At 34.4% G+C, this 14,618-nt stretch overlaps 2 protein-coding genes across 2 annotated transcripts in view; one reads left to right on the top strand and one right to left on the bottom strand.

Annotated features, from left to right (window-relative positions):
* Positions 1–9,712, bottom strand: part of LOC111640888 (12 kDa FK506-binding protein-like) — a 75,719-nt gene extending 66,007 nt beyond the window's left edge. The window contains exon 1 of the mRNA XM_023386969.1: positions 9,629–9,712. Within this exon, the coding sequence (XP_023242737.1) occupies positions 9,629–9,712 (84 nt within the window). The remainder of the gene's footprint in view (positions 1–9,628) is intronic.
* Positions 9,713–14,241: 4,529 nt separating this feature from the next.
* The window catches only part of LOC111640886 (putative Polycomb group protein ASXL2), a 101,361-nt gene continuing 100,984 nt past the window's right edge, over positions 14,242–14,618 (top strand). Inside the window, exon 1 of the mRNA XM_023386967.1 lies at positions 14,242–14,430. Within this exon, the coding sequence (XP_023242735.1) occupies positions 14,347–14,430 (84 nt within the window). The 5' untranslated portion in view covers positions 14,242–14,346. The remainder of the gene's footprint in view (positions 14,431–14,618) is intronic.

Below are 14,618 nucleotides of genomic sequence, written 5' to 3'. Positions count from 1 at the left end.
TACGTAACAATGGAATTGTTAAGAGAAAGCGACGTGCAATACGCAGATGCAGTTTTTTTCGTTTTTGCGGGAAATCGAACATATTTTTAGACCCATCTAAAAATTCTCTAATTAGTCTGGAAACAAGGGAACCCAATTCTTGCATTCTGTGAAAACGGGTAAGGTTGACTGTAACGTAATAATCTTTATCTTAGTTATCGTTACTTTTGCCCGAGCAACGCCGGGCCCACCTGCTAGTATAATAATAAAACAAAATATAATTATTTAAGTACGGAGTACCTAATAATATTTACTACATAGTAAATAAATTGTATTGACAAAATTTATGCAAGTTTAGTTTCATAACAAGTACATAATAATACATTTAAAAAACTTCAAGATTGTTGTTTTCTCGCTTTTTCGTTTGCAAATCGGTCAATTATTTTTTACAGATCAAGTTGACAAGCTATTGTTTATTCAATTGATATAATAGCCAGAGCTAAGACAGTGTTGTGACATGCTGCTTCTTAAATAAGTTTTGATTAATTTTAGTTTTGAAAAACTTTGTTCTACTGTTGCTGTCGTCGCCCGTAAAGTTAAAAAATGAGGCATGCTGCAATAATGTGGGAGAACCTACTTGAGGATGCCCACAGTGGGTCGTGAGACGATTCTAGCAGGACTTAAGTATATAGGCTGGTGAAATTCATTTTTATAATAAAAATTTTTTACTTAGATATCGTATCAACTAAAAATTTACATATCAAAGTCACATTCCGAGTTTGACTCGGATTTCTCTTGTACTAAGGTCACGCTCGGTGCTTTAATAATTTTAAAACGTTAGCGGTTATCGGAGTTTTTCCTTTATACCAAGTGATCTAAGGCTTGTAATGAGAGGATCCAAAGAAATTAAAAGATTATGTAAAATTTAAGTGTTTATTTTATAATTAACACTAATATGGATTTACAATCTATTATAAATCCATACTAGTGTTTATTCTAGACGTTTTTCGGGAATAACTCTCACGAAATTTTTAAATTCCTTGTCTCTAGCTTCTTGCACTTCTTTGGACAATTGTTCTATTGAAACGAGAAACGAGTTTTTGATCCGCGTATTAAAACTTTGTGAAGAGTGACTGGCATGAGATACCAATGATAAAGCGTCACGTATACTCCGCTGTTTCCTTCGTGTAGATTTCGAATTTGTTTGTATCGATTTTGTAGCCGGATGCCAGTGCTTGTCATATAACCGAAAATCGTTTTATTAGGTTCTTGTTAACACCGGTTATCTCTGCAATAAGAGTGGCATTCGAAAAAAATCTTGCCGAATTACCGTCGTTGGTGTTTCTACCACCTTGCTTGGAGTATCCAGAAGTAAACCAGTTTCGGTTCTAAATCTATCAATAATATTTTTCTTTTTCGTTGATACTGACTCTTTCTCTTCCGTCTCGCGCAATTGGCATTTTTTAATATCCATTCGATACGCTATGTAAAGAATATATTCCATGAATCTTATTTGACAATGAAGAGTCGATAGACCAAATGAAAAAGTTTTTTCATTACATTGCCTCATTTTAATGTTACGTTTGTTTGTTTGTTTTGTTAAGTCTTGGCAACACAACACTTGGGCGATCTGCCTAGGGGGATGCCTTCCGGGAGGTCTTTTTAAGGAGAACTGGCCCCTATTTAGGCGTTATACTACATTCGCACACAATCCACGACTCACTTCGATCTCGATTTACCTACAATCTGGATTGTGACTGTCGCTAGTCGAACGTCGTGCTGTCCGCGCAGGCTGTCCGCTCGAGAAGAACCTGGCTATTACACGCGATCATAAAACTGACGTAACTAAGCAGTAAGTCACAAACACCAACAAACAAAATAGAAGTTTTGGTTAGAAATAAATACTTTTTCTTGCCATACATCTAATAATAGACAGATGTCGTCGTCTCTCCAGATGTCTTTTTTATTTCTCTGTCGATAGCCCGACAAGTGTTCCGCAGCCATCTTGTATTTTCTCGCTCGCGTGGGATTGTGGGATCTCTCTTATAACTGGATCTAGTTTCGAGAACTCTCTCCGGTCGATCGCGATTGAACCTCGTTTCAGTCGAAATTGAAACGGTCGAGAGCGTTCGTACCACGGAACAGGCTTCGACCTTAGTCACAATCTAGATCGAAATGCTCGGTGCGAACGGGGTATTACAGACGTGGAGAAAACCTGGAAAACTCCACGTGGCCAGCCCGTCCGAGCGAGGCGCGAATCGACGCCCTTCGTATCCTGAACTATCCATACCCTCCCCACCGCTCCTATTATCCATATCCGTTCACTTCCTTTCCAACAAATATTCAATATTCAGTACTGCCATCGTAAACACTTCCACCATTCTATCACAATATCAAACAGATTCTATTATATCAGGGGCGAATCTAGGTTTTTTTGGGGCAGTTTACCGCTCTGGAAGATCTGGAATCGACCCAGACGGGTTTAAAAACACCAGGAATTTTTCGGGATGGTAGGTCCAGTTATGACGAGCTCAATCCTTCACCACAAACCCGTCCCATTGTAGGCCTGACCGAACCCATTATGGACTTGCTAAAAAGTACCTTTTAGTAAGTTACCCATAACGCAGAAAGAGTTAAAAAATTTTCATTTACAATTAAAACCTTTTATGGTTTCTAAATTGAACTCTCCCAGCAGTATGTACCGTACGTGGCCCATCATTGCAAAAATGTAGGGAAAACCAATCGTCATCAACCAATGGGATATCTCCTTCTCAAACACTGAATTGGAATGTAAAGTACAATAAAGCATCACTTAACACAAGTAATATGTTAGGCATTAGTGCTGTACAAATGCATCGAAGTTCGATGGCTGTGAACATCGATTCTAAGATACTATGCGCGTTAGTTTGGGCAGCAGGCGTGCATCCAGAACTGTTTATCTTATATTGTCTAAATGTGAAGAGTTAGTTTGGTTCTCTTATTGTGTTATAATTATGAATATTAAACATCGCATTCACTAGATGTAATAATAGGTATTGAATAACAAAGAGTAAAAAAAAAAGCCAAATTGAACACTGATATCTCAAATAATCAAATATTTGAAGAATAACAAGGAATGTTTAGTACTTAGTAATAGACGGAATATTCCCAAAAGTCAAATAATTTCTCTCAAATGAGAGGAAAGTAATTTTTACTTGTTAGTAAAGCAATCTGTAATAAGACAATCTACAGTCTCATATTTCAAGAGGCATTAATTATATTTCAAAGAAACATTGAAATTATTTTGAAATAATGTAACAATTTATATAATTACTAGCAGATGAATAGGAAAACCGGACGACAAACCAGTTTGTTTAAAAGTTTAAAAGTTCGAAAATTTCGAAGCCGTTTTTAATCAACGGATCAGGCAGGCAACGGGAAACCACCTGATTATTTTCCTATGAGAATATTATAATGAGGATGAGCAATGATGGTATTGATGTTATGATGGCGATCCGGTCAGCAACCGGCACCAAACTGATTCCAGGTCATTTGGTGTGAAATATGCTACCGGGCGTGTGAACGTAGGCAATCAGGCACCACAGGCGAAATATGCATCTGGAAGAAATTTAAAATTACATCTAAGGAGAAATTTATCCCTAGGGACTTGAAATTTATCCCTAGGACTTTTACAGACTGGAAAGCTCTACATAGTAGAAAGAGAGCTTAATCGAGAGAATATACCAATTTGTGGCATCTCCAAAACACATTGGAAAGAGAGTGGTCATTTTGATAAAATCGACTACACGATATATGTTTCAGGTACGAACAAAAATGACGTAATGGAGTGGCCTTTGTTATTGACAAATGTCTAACAAAATTTGTGGAAGGCTATGAAACTATCAACGACCGCATAATCAAAATTGCAATATATTCAGGGCCAGTAAAACTTCAATTTATTCAGGTTTATACGCCCACTTTGGCTGCTTCAGATGATGAAGCGGACACAGTGTACACACAAATTGAAAATGTCATCACAAAAATACCACAGAAGGTCATATTGATAATAATGGGCGATTTTAATGCTAAGATAGGCAATACAAAAAATGATGATAATCTACGGTGCATTATATGACAATTTGGACTGGGCACCAGAAATAAGAGAGAAAATAGACTCCTTTAGTTTGCAATCGATAACAGTTTTTCAATAACTAACATGGTCAAATACCATGGTCAAATACCATTATCGGCGTCTTTCTACTTGGACCTCCCCAACAGATAAATATAAAAACCAAATTGAATACCTGTTAATAAGAACAAAATGGAGGTCATCAGTAAATAAATGTTAGAGTAAGACCTGGAGCATTCTGAAACTCTGATCATAAGCTACTAAAAGCGGAAGTAACATTAAAACTCCATACAACAAAAATATCAAAAATCAACCCAAGACTTGAGACTCCAGCTAGTTCAACAGACTCTCCGAAATTTAGACCCTCCACCCTTTACAAACAACCCAGATGATTTATGAACACAAACAAAAAGTTGGATTTTAATTGGAGTACAACAATGCACCAGACAACATCGGCCACAGAAAAAGAAACATTGAATGACAAATAGTACCCTTGAATTAATAGATGAAAGGAAAAAAATTATTAACTTCAGCAATCGTTGCAAATGAAAAGAAGAAAGAGCTAGACAAAAAGATCAAAAAGGCTTGTAAGAAAGACAAAAATGACAGTATATGCCAGGGGTGGCCAACCTGCGGCTCGCGAGCCACATGCGGCTCTTTGAAGGATTATTTGTGGCTCTCGATAAATGTATCCGAGTTCCCTTTTCATTTTTGTGTTATTATATTTTAAAAAATTATTATCGTTCCGTATGTGTTTCAAAATGTCTTTTAAATTACTAACAACAAATATGAAAGACTAAGTGCAACGTTGTAACAAATTTCATTTCCGTCCAAGTTAAGAATGATATGACTCATCGAAAACTGCGCGAACGAACATAAACAGTGGCGTAATCGTCCGTTATCGACCGACTCCAGACCGATTTTGAATTTGTAAACTGTCATTGCAATGAACAGTTGACATTGTGCTCTGGAGGAAACAATTTGTATCACTCTTGCTACGGATATAATTTGTAATCTGGAATTTTTTGCATACCTTTTTAATACGTATTTAATTGCGGCTCGCGAAAAATTTCAAATTTTGAAAAATGGCTCGGATTATCAAGGAGCTTGGCCACCCTGGGTATATGCAATGAAATTGAAGTCCATGTAAATAATAATCAGACTCGTGATCTATACGATAAAGTTAAATATCTAGCAAGAGAGTTCAAACCACACACACAAATAATTAAAAATGATAAAAATGAAATAATAACTGATGCGGAAGGGATTGCTGATGTCTGGAGGAAGTATTGTGAGAAACTTTATAAAAACACTGGACAAACAAATGGTAATAATCAACTTCAGAATGGATGGACAGGGGAAGTTGAACCATCTATTCTTAAATCAGAGGTAGAAAAAGCCATAATACATTAAAAAATCACAAAGCTCCGGGACTTGACAACATAACCTCTGAAATTTTAAAAGCAATGGGAGAATTGGGTGTTGACATATTTCATAAAATCTGCTCCTTAATTTGGAAATCTGAGAGATGGCCAGAGAAATGGTGTAAATCAATATTTATTCCAATTTATAAAAAGGTGCACCAACAGATTGTAGTAACTACAGATCTATCCGCCTAATTAACCATGCCAGTAAAGTAATGCTCCAAATAATTAATAACCGTTTGAAACCCTTCCTATTACCTGAAATAGCTGAAGAACAGTTGGGTTTTATCCCTGGTAAAGAAAATCGTGAACAAATTTTGAACGCTCGACAAATCATTGAAAAATCCTATGAATTTAATGCCAAAGCTTACTTTTGTTTCGTAGACTATACCAAAAGACTTTGATTGTGTAAAATGGCACAAATTAGGGCCCGCTCTCCAGAACATGGGAGTCCCGCGCCATCTTATTTCGATGATCAGAAATTTATATGAGAATAACTCTGCAAGAGTAAGAGTTAACAAAACTATGTCTAATACATTTACATCTGAAGCTGGTGTAAAACAGGGATGTATTCTTTCCCCTTTACTCTTTAATGCTTATTCTGAAATAATCATGAGAAGGGTATTAGATAACTGGGACGGGGGCATTTCCATTGGGCGCCGTAAAGTTAACAACCTGAGATACGTTGACGATACACTTATTATAGCATCCAATGAATCAGAACTTGAATATATTATGAAACGTCTTGAAACTGAGAGCAGGGAATATGGATTGCTGATTAATGGAAGTAAAACGAAAGTTATGATAATTGATCGTTCCTTGACACAGACTAAGGAAATTGAAGGCTATAAGGTAGTGAATGAATTTCTTTACCTTGGATCACTTCTTACAAATAAAGGAAGATGCGATAATGAAATTAAACGCAGAATTTGTTTCGCTCGCAATGCAACCTCTAAATTATTTAAAATTTGGAAAGATTCTGCAATCCATATTTTTAATAAACTAAAGCTCGTAAGAACGCTTATTTTTTCGATTGCTATTTATGCCTCAGAAACCTGGACCATAAATGCTACTTCTCGGAAGAAACTTCATTCCTTTGAAATATGGACATATAGAAGAATGCTGAAAATCTATTGGACGGAGCACCGAACATTTTCTTCCATCCCAAATCAACTGAAAATCACAACACGCCTTACCACTAAAATATACAAATCCTACTTTCGCTTCTTGGGACATATTTCCAGACGCAAAAATGGATTTGAGAAACAAATTCTAGAAGGAAATTCATTCATTTATTCATTTTTATTTAAGTACTTGGTACATGTCACGGCCCCGCTAAAGCATTACCAGGAAGTTATACATATTCTTAAATATATATAGTTACCAATATTTGTATACATATACAATAATAACAAATAGTAATAAATAGTAATAAACAATATGAGTAAATAAGTTATATTTTAAATACGCTTATGACGTATATTAGAATAAATAAAATTATCAAAACGAATTATAATGTTCAGATAAACAAAAGAAAATAAATAAATATATAAATAAATGCTTAGTACTGATAGTTTATAGCTGCGCAGAACAGCTCTTGGAGTACATTGCAGATGTGTACTTTAAAGTCTTTATTTCTAAGCAGAACTTTATGTGTCAGTGAATATCACTTGAACCCAAGTAAAATCAGTGTTCAGAACAGTCCTTATAAAAGTTCGTGGTTTGAAAGTTACTACACACGTCTATAAACAGTTTGAAGATAGTTGTGTATATTCATTGAAAAGAAACAAGGTTGAGCCATCAATAAGCCGAATGCCCAGCGAAGGTTGAGGTATATCAATTATGCTGATGTTGTGCAGATCTTCTAAGCACAAAGGAAACATAGCTGAGCTACATATAAATTGAAAGCCCAGCGAAGTTGGAGTAGGTGAATTTCACTGCTTTGGAGCACATTGAATGAATTAGAGCTCTTAGGTACATAAAGCCCACTTCACAATGCGCTTTGAAGGACCATAGAGCACTTTACACTAGAAGGGAAGATCAATGACAAACGCCCTAGAGGCAGATGTCGGATTAGGTGGGCAGACCAAGTAATAATGATTACAGGACATACAATGTATGAAGCCATCCACATGGCACAACACCGGGAGCAGCGGAAAGATACAATTAAAACCGTCAATTCGTAATACAGTATCACTACGCCATTTGAAGGACATAGAACTGAGAAAAGCAGATGAATCCGGCGTTGCTCGGGCAAAAAATAACAACAGCAAAGATTTAAGATTATTTCTACTTCTAATCCTTCTACTATGTTATTTTATAGTATTTAATTCCTCTACTGGAATAAAAATTCTTTATTCCACTATAGGAATAAAGAATTTTTAAAATGTGTTAGATTGGTCATTCGGTGTAATGAAACCTTGCGTAAGATAACATTTATAGTTATGTAGCCGATCTTACTCGTTTTCACCAGGTGCAAGAATTGGGCCCCATCCTCTTTCGAGGCTAATTAGATGGGTCTAAAATTATACTGTATTCAATTTCCTGCAAAAACGCAAAAAACCGCATCTAAATAGTACAGTACAAGCATAGTTCTTCAGGGTAATCCTTAACCCTTTCCCTTTTCCCGCGGGAGAATTTCTAAAAAATCCCTTCTTAGTGTGCATTCTCATGGCGTGCCCTGTGTACCAAATTTCAACTTTCAACTTCTAACCGTTTGGGCTCTGAGCTTATTATTATTATTATCAACCATCTTAATTTTATTATAAGATTTACGAGTATACAGATTTTCTTAAGAGTATACAGATTTTCTTAAACTTAGTATAAATGTTACTGCTAAAGCTCGAAAGTCGTTAATGTTTACATTATCTATTTAATCTGGAGATTAGCTAGGATGATTCGTTAACGTGCGGAATCAAGAGTTTTCCGCATTTTACCTAGGGAATCTGCAAATTAACGGCTTCCATATCGTTAAAATTCAAAAGTTTGTTTTTCTCATTTTCTTTCCCTACTACTTCCCGAACAAAACAGAGCAAAAACGGATGCACGCTCAATTTTAGCTGTGGTTTTAGTAAAACAGACGATGGCTTTTATAAACTTGGTACTAAAACGGGTATTTTAAAACAATTGTATACAAAATCTGAATTCAGTGTTTGCGAAGAGAGATTTTCAACGAAAGAAGATGTCCCTTCTGTAGAAATATGTTTACGTCAAACAGCAATAAAACAATCCCTTGGTACTAGGCAGGGTTTCAGAAATGTGACTGCAAATCTATGTGTACCACAAATAGGTGTGCTTGTCGCGAAAACCAGTTGCTACGTAATTCAAAGTGTCACTAATTTTTAGATTGCACTAATAAGTAAGTACAATTTTATCATATGTTTTGCAAATTCATTTCCCTAATTATAATAATATTTTAAATCGTTTGATTTTTTGTATTAGTTTTTTAATTGATTGATGATTGATTCTATCAACTAATTTGTCGATTGTTTGACTGTATTAACTTGATTCTTTAGATATCAAAAATTAATTAAATAACATTATGTTAATTTAAGCGTACAAAAACGTTGCTGTTGTTCCAGCAAAGATCTTATTTTCAGTTTACCGAGTGCTTAGTAGGTAATGTGCAGATTACCTAGATCATTTGCACATTACCTAGGTAATTTGAGAAATGGAACGATTTTCGAAACTTTAACGGATCACCCTAGTTAATCTGCAGATTAGCTGGGTAATGTACACATTAACGGCTTTCGAGCTTTAGCGGTAACATATATACTTTTTTCGTTTCAAATCTAACTTTATATATTTAAAAATATATTAATAATAACACTAGCCTGCGATTGTTCTGTTTTTTAACTTTTGATGATTGATTCCTATGTATCTTGGTGTGTTGAACCTGAAAATGACCTTAGTTCAGTTCCATCACGTAAGAATTTTTTGCAATTCGCAATGTGCCAAATGTGGTATATGACGAAAAATATCACAAATATGAGACTTAATGACATATTGAAATAGGTTTGTTTCGTATAAAACGTATTATTTTGTGGCTTATAATAGACAATATAATATAATGATAATATAGAAATAGAATATAGAAAATAGAAAATAAAACACTCACCATTTTAGTCGTTGTGTCGACGTCTCTTTGGATCAGCCATGCTCTGTACCAGGCTTTTCTGTGCATGTGTTCTTCTGGAATCATCTCGATGCAACATCCAGCAAGTCCACCATCATTGTAGTATTCCATCTGCCTTGGTAACTCTTTTCCATTTCTTTGATGTCCTGATGAAATCTCTCACTCATCTCTTCACTAACTGCACCCAGATTTTCAGAAAAGTAGTGTAAATGTGTATGTAAGAAATGAACCTTCAAACTCATGGAACAGCCTAAATTTTGGTACTTCTGCAGCATCGTCTCAATGATAGACTTGAAAATAGGATCCTTCTTGTTGCCCAGAAACTTGGTTACTACGTCTTTAAAGGCGACCCAGGCTTCTTTTTCAGCAACTTTCATTTCTTTTTCAAAATTTCCATCTTTGCAAAGTTTTCGAATGTCCGGACCCGTAAAGATACCCTCTTTTAGTTTTGCGGTTGACAAGGCTGGAAATTTGCTACAAATGTACTGGAAACATTTACCATCTTTTGGTAAGGCTTTCACAAATTGCTTCATCAAGCCTAATTTGATATATAGGGGTGGAAGGAGAACTTTTGTCGACTCGATGAGAGGTTTTTGGAGCACATTTTTTACTCCAGGTTCCAATGAAAGTCGTTGTGGCCATTCTTTCTTCTCTAATGATTTTCCTTGTCTCTGCTATCCCACTCACATAAAAACATGGAAACTTTGTGTATCCGCCTTGCTGTCCAAGGATCATCGATATTACTTTGAGATCACCACACATGATCCACTTATGATCGTCGTACTTAATTTTCTGGAGAACAAATTGTAAATTGTCGTACTGTTCTTTTAAGTGTACAGAATGCCCTATGGGTATTGATGCTTACCTGTTTCCGTTGTGAAGCAGGACGACTTTAAGGCTTTGTTTCGACGAATCGATGAATAGTCTCCAATCAGTGCTTTCGTACAAAATGTTGAATGTCTTAAACAGTCCACACACATCATTGCAAAATACTAAGTCTCCTTCCTCCAAAAAGTATGGAATAAAATCTTTTTCTCTGTACCTATACCAGGAAAACGAAGCGCCAGCTGTGAGCAAAATCTTTAAACCTTGAACCAAGCAATTCTGAAGTCTCTGGTCAGATGTAAGTCGCGAATCAACTCGTTCAGTTCACTTTGTGTAAATGGTTGTGGTGCAGAATTGCCAGGTTCTCACTCCTCTTCGTTATCTTCGGTTTCTTCACATGATTCAATTTCTGAACCATCTACTTCAGGTAAATGTTCTGGTTGCATGGGCACTGGTACGTCTGGACCTTGAGGGACAGGACGTAAAGTCCTGTCTTCTTTACATTGAAACCGTGAATACCGGTTGAACAAAAGTAACAATCATCAGTATGAATTTGTGGCTCTCGCCAGATCACCAGAACGCTCAATTTGAAAGCATGTTCTTTACCATTTCACCGTTGTCTCAGTCCTTCAACACACGTATAGGCAAGCGCCAAATCCGACAGAGGGCGCTGTTTTGAGCCAAGATGGCTGCCGAAACAGGATAAGAGAACGACCACGTGTTTGTTCAGTGCCTGAGCTGATTCAGTTTCTATCAGTGATGACTACTGCGAGGACCAAATGGAGAACAAATCATTGAATTTACGTCAAATTCTAGACTATATCGGCGACAGGAAACGTTGTCTTGTAGAAGGTGAAGCCGTTTTGGATATATGAGACGCACACACACACAACATAATGTGTGCTACAAACTTTTGACTGACCTATGTTGTATAAGTGTTGAATGACTCAGCCGGGTAGCCTTCAGATTGGCACTAATTTTAACTATTATGATAAATAAAACTATGTTCTTATATTGGAACATGGTGTATACAGTTTATAATATTTAAATACTTCTCACCTGTTAACGTGTAATAATCATGCTATCACATGTTTACAAAAACCAGACAGCCCCGCATTGCACGTGCATTCTCCCTGTAATTAAGATGTATTAAAATGCCAATATCTGAGATTGCAACACTAAAGCAACGTGAACTTCGGTGTTGTTGTTAGAGTTTAATCCACAAAATACGATGTGTCCAGCATCCAAAACGGCTTCACCTTCTACAAGACAACGTTTCCTGTCGCCGATATAGTCTAGAATTTGACATAAATTCAATGATTTGTTCTCCATTTGGTCCTCGCAGTAGTCGTCACCGACGGAAACTGAATCGGCTCAGGCACTGAACAAGTACGTGGTCGTTCCCTTACCCTGTTTCGGCAGCCATCTTGGCTCAAAAACAGCGCCATCTGTCGGATTTGGCGCTTGCCTATAGAAAACATAGTGAGGTGCCCAAGTTTTGTCTTGATCTCCTTTTTTTACACCGAAATACGCGAGGTACACTTGCCGCACGAACGCTGTTATATTCCTTTTTTGCCTTGACACCATTAACTCACCAAAATGTAACAAAAGGAATCTGCAGACTTTTTACAGCCTCTTGACGCCATGTCGAACATTGTATGTTAGCTTTCAAGCGTCTACAGCTATCCGCCGACACCAACACGTTTGATCGCGGACGATACGCACCAACGGTTGCGCCAACACTGACAGTTGAGATATTTAAAACGTTTAAGGACGAAAGTCCTACTATCTGCTGGTTTATGATGTGAACGACTTGTTTTCATCGTAAACCGACAGATGCCAGCATTTCCGATGTATTTAAATCTGGCAGTAGGTCTTATATTTTTGATTTTCTTCGATATATGACACTTTTGACAGATTGCGATTAGAAAAATTCCGATGTGATGGAGAAAAACTAAGGTCATTTTTAGATTCAGTGCACAAAAATACATAGGAGTCCATTACCAAAACTTGAAAAACATGATACAACCGAAAAAATGCAAGCCTGTATAATTAATAAACATAATTTTTAAAATATTCAGATTAACTTAACTTGGAAGTATTTGTTATTGTGATTATTTAAACGAAGAATTCGCTAATGATTGTATTTTCATTTGTAATATTGATCAATGTAAAAAAAAAAAATAAATCCAATATTGGCTTACTATTATATCAATAATTTGTACTACTTTGTGTAGGGCCTTTCAAATACCAGACAGCAAGAGCGGATCTAACTTTGACAGCCTTGAACTTGAGATTTTTTCTGGCCTCCCTTTTTTAAAATTTTAAACAATAAATTTTAGAAAAATATTTCTATCCATATGTCACTACTCAGTACCCCATTGAGGGTCTGGCTGAACCCATCATGGACTTGAAAAAAGTTCTTAGTGCTCTTAGGGTGGAAAGAATTAGTAATAATAATAATAATAACAACACAGAAGCTTAATGTAACATTTGTTTAGATACATAGTTTTAAAGGGAATCATTTAAATAAAAAGGAGTAAATAATCAGCACAATTGTAACATGAATACTACAGTTAACTCCCAACTGGCTTATAATAATAGCTAGCACTTTAATTTTAAGTTCTATATTGATATTACATAGAAAAGTGCAGTTTTTTATTATATTATAATAAATCATATTTAATTTTTAAATTATTATAATTTGTTATATTATTATTATTAAATATTATGTTTCATGTAGTTAATTAATCAATTACATAATCTAACAAAATTAATTAAATAAACATAAAATATTTTGTCCTAAATCAATAAAAATTTTTAAAAATATAAACATTGCACTGTAACTACAAGCAAAGATTTAATTATTTTTCTATAAATAATAAAATGTCTCAATATTAATTTGTATTTGTAATGATTTAAGTCTAAAATCAATACGATTTGTCATATTAATAGAAAAAATTGTAGATCAATCTATAATTTTTTTTATTAGTGTTTCTGAAATTAAATTTATTCAAATTTATCTGTAGTTTATAGTTTATTCAGGAATTATGAAGAGAAATTCTATTTCAGTCCATTTTACTGTAAATACAGTATATATATTTACACTTCCAAAATTGGAACTTGTGTACTGTACAGTACGTGTGAATATATATATAACTATACACACACATTTATATATATGTAATAAATTTGTTTTTTCTAACTTGGATATAATTAACACTATATATTATATATACATTATTAATTATACATTTGTTAAATCTCAATTTAATATATAACATTTTAATATTTCTTTATTAATAAAAATTAATTAATAAGGAACATACAGTACTTTAAATAAAGTAAGAAATACATTTTCTCTTTTTATAAAATTCTTTATTCAAATAGGCATTTTAAGGAAATTTATTTACATGTATTTAAATATATTAAATACATATAATTAATAAGTATAAACATATTAAATACATATTAAAAAGGATATAAATGATAAATGGAATTAGTTAAGTTTAATACATCAAAGAATATGGCATTAAATACTGATATTTTAAAAATTATAAAAGACATTTTCTATATTAGTAATAGGAAAAGTAAATTATAATAATGTAGAAAAAAATAAAGATCGAAATTGCTATATATTTATTGATTGCCACGTGTTCGCGTTTCAAAAATTTAAAAACCAATCAAATCTAAAATAAACAAGATGATTGGATGTTACAATAACCAATATAATAATCCCACACGGTTCACGTGACGTTGTTGTCCTTCCTTCAAAGATGGCGGACTGAAGAAGAAATCGTTCAATCTTTTGAAACTAAAGAAGTTTATATAAAATAAGAAAAGATGTGATGTAGTCGATTTTATTTAATGTATAAATGACAAAAATGCAACAAGAAATTAGCAAGGATAATAGACTTAGGAAAAAGAAAGCAAAAACTTGGACAGAAGCTGCCAAACTAGTGAGTATGAATATTTGCATATTGTAATTTGATGAATATGAAAAATTGGATTAATACAATTTAATCATTTAAAATTTATATATCGCTATATAATAAATAAAATAAAATAAATTTTATTTCATTAAATATCTATATATTCTTCTTATAATCAACAATATAATTATATATATATCCAGCTGTGAGCAAAA

The sequence above is a fragment of the Centruroides sculpturatus genome, unplaced genomic scaffold, assembly GCF_000671375.1.
Source record: "Centruroides sculpturatus isolate CEXI.00-Female unplaced genomic scaffold, Cexi_2.0 scaffold1387, whole genome shotgun sequence".
NCBI classification, from domain to species: Eukaryota; Metazoa; Arthropoda; class Arachnida; order Scorpiones; family Buthidae; genus Centruroides; species Centruroides sculpturatus.
The sequence above is the reverse complement of the archived record's forward strand: the minus strand, read 5'-3'. Positions and strand labels throughout refer to the sequence as shown.